Source organism: Phalaenopsis equestris, unplaced genomic scaffold (genome assembly GCF_001263595.1).
Source record: "Phalaenopsis equestris unplaced genomic scaffold, ASM126359v1 Scaffold000256, whole genome shotgun sequence".
Classification (NCBI taxonomy): domain Eukaryota; kingdom Viridiplantae; phylum Streptophyta; class Magnoliopsida; order Asparagales; family Orchidaceae; genus Phalaenopsis; species Phalaenopsis equestris.
In genome coordinates, this window is record NW_018164698.1 from 520761 (window position 1) to 526641 (window position 5881).

At 37.6% G+C, this 5881-nt stretch overlaps 1 protein-coding gene across 1 annotated transcript in view; it reads left to right on the forward strand.

The window, feature by feature from the left end:
• Nucleotides 1-1974: 1974 nt before the first annotated feature.
• Nucleotides 1975-5881, forward strand: part of LOC110024424 (formamidase-like) — a 13927-nt gene continuing 10020 nt past the window's right edge. Inside the window, exons 1-3 of the mRNA XM_020724386.1 lie at nt 1975-2266; nt 2666-2903; nt 3003-3193. Of these exons, the coding sequence (XP_020580045.1) occupies nt 2048-2266; nt 2666-2903; nt 3003-3193 (648 nt within the window). The 5' untranslated portion in view covers nt 1975-2047. The remainder of the gene's footprint in view (nt 2267-2665; nt 2904-3002; nt 3194-5881) is intronic.

A 5881-nucleotide genomic window follows, 5' to 3' on the forward strand; every position in this document is an offset into this window, starting at 1 on the left:
AATTGACCCTATATCTTATAGTCAAGTCAGCACTCCACCGACAGGAGCTCTTGGTTCAAGGATTGAGTGTCGAAAACCAAACTAATCAAATTATTGGCAAATCCTAGCCGATTTAATCAATCATGTTGACCCAAAGTTAATCAAGTCCAACTTATCGACAACACCGACTCAGCCTAACCAACAAAGATGATCTTACAAAGTCGAAGCCAAACAAGCTCAACGACTAAGCCAGAGAACAACCGAGTGATACTCATATATGTAAAATGCCTAGAAAATCATGTTCAACTCCAATTAAACTAAGGGCAGAAATATAATATCACTATATTGTATCATCTCCAATATAAATTGGAAAATATTTTTACAAGAAAATGTGGATAAACAAGACATATAAGCATTATCATTTAGTTGATTCAGTAATCATTTGCCTCATAAATGAGTTATCACATCATTAAATTTGATTTATTGTTTTCGAGACAAAGCTTGTGCTTAAGCAGAATATTTCTGCTGAATTAAATCCTATTTTTTTTTTTTAAGTTGGCTTCTATCTGAATTGGTCTATGTCATTCATTAAATAAAACTTTTGCCAAGTCATGCTAGGACTCAAAATACATGTAGGCATCAGGATTACTTTCCATCACAGCAATTAGCGCAAAAATATAAATGCTGACAAAGGCTTAAAACAGCTGTATGTATTAAAATAATAATTTGTTTATGTCTTCAAGCGCTGCAATATGTACATATGAGCTAGGTTATAGCTGCGTGGAAAGATTCAATTCAAAAAGACAACTCTAACGTCTTACCAGGTCAATATCAAGCAAATGATGGCCTACCGCTAATCATCTCCCCTCCCATTATAAATAAGAAGAGTATGTTCTGCCTTCTTCTCATCCCATCTTATTCTCTCTTCCTCTTCAAAGCTCTTCTCATTTGCCTTCAAACAGGGATAAATTTGTGAGCAATTAAGTACAGAAATTGGAAGATGAATAGCATCAGAATTTGCGCTCTTCTTTTGGGGCTGGATGCGGCTCGCCCCCGCCAAAGCCACGGCGCCGGCTCCTGCTGCAGAACCTCCGATGAGCAACGATGGCAAAGCTGTTGAACAAGGAGTTGCTTATGTGCTCATGATTGTGGCGCTTCTTGTTACTTATCTCATCCATTGATATGTTATTTTTATTTATTTCATTTATTAATATGCTTTCAATTATTTAAGGGAAATGTTTTCCAATGTTTTTCTTTTTTTTTTTCTGTGTTCTTTTACTCGTATTAATATGTCAATTCATTTCTTCAATTTATAAAATGAAATTCGAGTAGTTTCAATCAAATTTGAGTTATTTAAATAGCTTATGAAAATACAATAAGGAAAGCTGAGGTGAAGATCAGACTGATTAAAAGCAGGCTGGTAATATAAATAAATCAACTTTATTATTTATAGAGAGAAATTGTAAATTTCAGGTGGGAACTGGGAACTTAACTTAGTTCCGCCACTCTGCCAACATATATATGCAGTAATGAAAATGATCCCTAACTTACATGGTTTCTTCTTTTGGGAAAAAAATTACGTACGTCAAGTGTACGCAAGAGTTACGTACGTAAAAGGTTACACAGGAGGTTACACGGGGATTACAAGGGGTTATATGCAACTCTCAATAAATTATTGAACAGGTCTATATGCAACCCTCAATCCTGAAAGAAATATTATGTCGAGACACAGAGGCGTGGCTGATGGTGAATATCGCACCACGCCGTCAAATGTCCAACATGTTACGATCCATAACCAGACATAATATTTTTTCTCCAATCCTCAAAATTTAATTTTTACATTTATAACATTCAAATCTTTCATATAATATAAATAAAGCACAATATTACTCTTTTCTACAAAGTAAAATGCAAATTTTCATTCAAAAGACATGTAAATCTAACACTAATAAAATCCAAAACTTCTACTGAATTACACCACCACTACTCCGTAATATTTTAATCAATATAAGGCCAGCACAAGAGAATCCATTCTCTTCACCATCTCACTTATCTTACAAGCTCAGTAATGGCTCCTCGTAGCCCCAGGTTAGTAGTGCCGATCGATCCCAATAAGAAGCCATGGCAGCAGAGGCACCCTCTACACAACCGCTGGCATCCTCGCATACCCCCAGTTGCAGATGTAACAGAGTTAGAGGTATTTCGGCTCGAGATGATGGACTGGACGGGCGGAGCTGTCGCCGATAATGATTCAGCCATGGACATCAAATCTTTGGATTTCACCATTGTAAGTTCCAGTTTCTGCAAGAAAAGCATCAGCCTATTTATCTCTCACAGACACGAAGTCTCCATTCTGTGTCTCTATGCAAAATAAGCTGCCCAGTTTGATGCTTAAACCTAAACGAGCCTATAATGATCAGATCTTGATATCAATAGTACAAAGAAAATACTAATCTGGTCTAGCAGTTTAGTGTGTAATTTGAATTTCGGTTAGATGTGTCACAGATGGAAGAGAAAGAGCGGGATTTCGATCTAGGGTTTGGATCTTTACTTTCCTTACGTGTTTAGCAAATTGATTGATCTGTTTGCTTAGCTAAACTATAAAAGGCGGTAAGTATCTGCCGAATTGACATAAGAACGCTAGTAAGTTTTTCAAAAGTAACAGAGCATGAAAATTTTTGTACAGACGCATTATCTTAGCGGGCCGATAAGAGTTTCAGACGAGGGAGGAATACCAGCAAAGCCGGGCGATCTTCTTGCGATCGAAATCTGTGACTTAGGTCCTCTTCCTGGACATGATTGGGGTTACACAGCAACATTTGACAGAGAAAATGGAGGCGGATTTTTGACGGACCACTTCCCCAATGCAACAAAAGCTATCTGGTACTTTGAAGGAATATATGCATACTCCCCACAGATACCAGGTTGTTTTCCTAGGTCATTGTTCTACTACTTCTAGCAGAGTAAGAAAATTTTAATGGAAACTAATATTGCTGCTGAAAAGCTAAAATAATGCAAAACAGGTGTGCGCTTTCCTGGTCTAATTCACCCAGGAATTGTGGGGACTGCGCCATCCCTTGAACTTCTGAATATTTGGAATGAAAGGGAGAAGAAGTTGGCTGAAAATGGTCCCAATTCTCTTAAGATATGCGAAGTTGTGCACCAGAGACCGCTAGCAAACCTACCAACAGCCAGAAATTGCCTCCTTGGAAAGGTAAGAAGAAAATCTTTGAAGATGGATCTGAGATGACTTTGATTATAACTACAAATGCAAAGTTAACTAATTTAATTTTTTCTTTTTTTTTCTTTTTTTTAATTATTCTTTGCTTCATTTGAAACCTTCGAAATGCTAGTTTTTCTTTTCTGGGGAAGCAGATGATAAATAAAAAGCTTTTATTGTGGTAAAACTTGTGTTTACTTGAGGGGCTTCATTGCACTAGAAGTATCAACAGGACTTCTAAGAGAAAACTCCAAAATTGGAAGGGCCAATTTTTTAATTGTCCGACATGATTTTATGTGTGCTCTACCCCTCCTGCTACTGGTTGATCAATCATATAATTTTGAATAAAATCCTCCATTTTCTCCTGTCAAGTTGTGCACCAGAGCCCACAAACTCTACATTATTTAGGGTTATCTATTTCCCATCCCAATCCAAATTAAAAATAATAATAATAATAAATAACCCATCATTCCAAACTATCCCTACCACAAATTCTAACCCTAACCCAAAAATTTCAAAATCCAACTTTCCTACATTCACCAAAATTTCACCTACCCCAACGCATACATCAAAACCTAAGTTCCTATCAACCATGATTTGCAGTCCTACATCTGTCAGAAACCCAATGGGACTTATAACATAGTGATAACATGTAGAACTACAACAAAAAACCAATTACATGACGCTTCCACTAAGGGTGTGTTTGGGGCACTTATCAGCTGTGACGACATTTTGAAAACACCGTCTCATTGTTTGGATCTCGTGTTCAGGAAGCGACAACGAAAATGGCATTTGTGTTTTAGCTTAAACGCGGGCCGCGGGTCTAACCCCGTGGTCCACGTTTCAGGAAATATTTTGACGGATTGCCCTCGTCTTGTCCCATAGAGAAGAGTCTCAGAGGAGAAGAATCGAAGGCCACATAGCCTCGCCTCGCTCGTCGTCGCAGCCCGAAGCGTCGCCTACATCACTCCCGCTCTCTTGGTTTCGCACAAAGCCATTGCCTTTGTGAATGAAGCCTTGCAATACAGTCACGATTAGAACTAGAAGGGAAGGCCATGATGAGATCACGCCTACCTCATCACACACACTTGACGACGCCGCCCGCTTCGTCGCCGGAGATCTGGCGCCGTTGTCCACCGCGCGAGCAAGCCGCACTGTTCGGTCCCAACATCTCTCCTTCCCACCCCATGTGGTCCCATTAGGCATCATTCCTTGCTTTTCCCCCACTCCTCACAAAGTGCTCGGCTCCTCCCTACGGTCTCTCCTCCTTGCCCCAGAGTTTTCCAAGCTATATAGAATATCCAATTTGGGCACCTTTTGGTTTGCAATTATTCAGATATTATCACTGTCTTCCAAATTTTTTGTTTGTTTCATGTTTCCTGTTTACTGTTTATGTATATGAGAATGACTTGCTCAAAATTAGCTATATTCAGCTCCAAGTAAACACTACATTCTTAACTCAACAGGAGCAGAAATTGAAATTTTATTCTATTTGATTAGTTTGAACAATCCTTTTTTGACCTTAGGATCTTCTGAGTAGTTGTCCATTTATTTGATAAAAATTTTCTAGGATTTTCTTTTAAAGATTCCAATCTCATGGGAAATGCGTGAGCATTTTTTAAATTGTTTGTAAGAATCTCCCTATGTCATGGGTGCAATTCTCTCCCAAAATTTTGTTCGGAGCAGTAAATCCCAAATTGATTGATTATTTAAAAATTACGCTTGTCATATTGTAAATTTAGGAATTTTAAAATCAAACATAAATAACTTAAATTTCCTCGTTTTTGTGACATGATTCGTTTGATTATTTATTAAATAGGATGATTTTTTTGTAATATTTTATTTTTAGGTCTTTAACTTATTTTTGGTATTGTTCTGAAGTCGTTTTTTGTTTATCAAGTATCAAATATATTGCTATGACAGTTCTATTGCAAACAACATTACTACACAGGGGCTGAATAGTCATTTATCAAGAAATAGCTGCAAATCAGTTGTTTTCCAAACGCAGAAACCAAATAGTCAACCAACTTATCAGGATAAGCTGTTGATCAGCAAATTGTCATGATAAACTGCTTATCTGGATAAGTTGGATAAGTTACAGCTGCGCCAAACAGACCCTAAGTTGATGTTTGGAAGAAGTTGATGCACACAATCTTTGCACTCAATATGTTTATAACGAGAATGCTTGCATGGCTCAAACCCATGGCCCCAAGATCAAAATAGAGGGAATCTATCCACTGCTTCAGGCCCATCATTTTTTAGTGGATAACTTACAAAAACAACAACAAAGCCTTAATCCCACTATGTGGGGTCGGCTACATGAATCTTTTTTTCTCCATTGCGTCCTATTTAGTGTCATATTTTCATTTAGTTCTAGTAAATTAAGATCATTTTTAATACAATAAGCCTAAGTCTTCCTAGGTCTACCTCTGCCTTTCTTAACACAAGTCGAATCTAAAACATCTACTCTCCTAATCGGATCATCAGATGGTCGACGTTTAATGTGACCAAAATATCTAAGACGACTTTCTCTAATTTTGTCTGTCACAGGAGCTACACCAACCCTATCACGAATATATTCATTCCGCATTTTGTCTCTAAGTGTAAAGCCACTCATCCACCTAATCATTCTCATCTCGGCAACACTTAACTTATTATTATGCTTCTCTTTTAAAGGCCAAC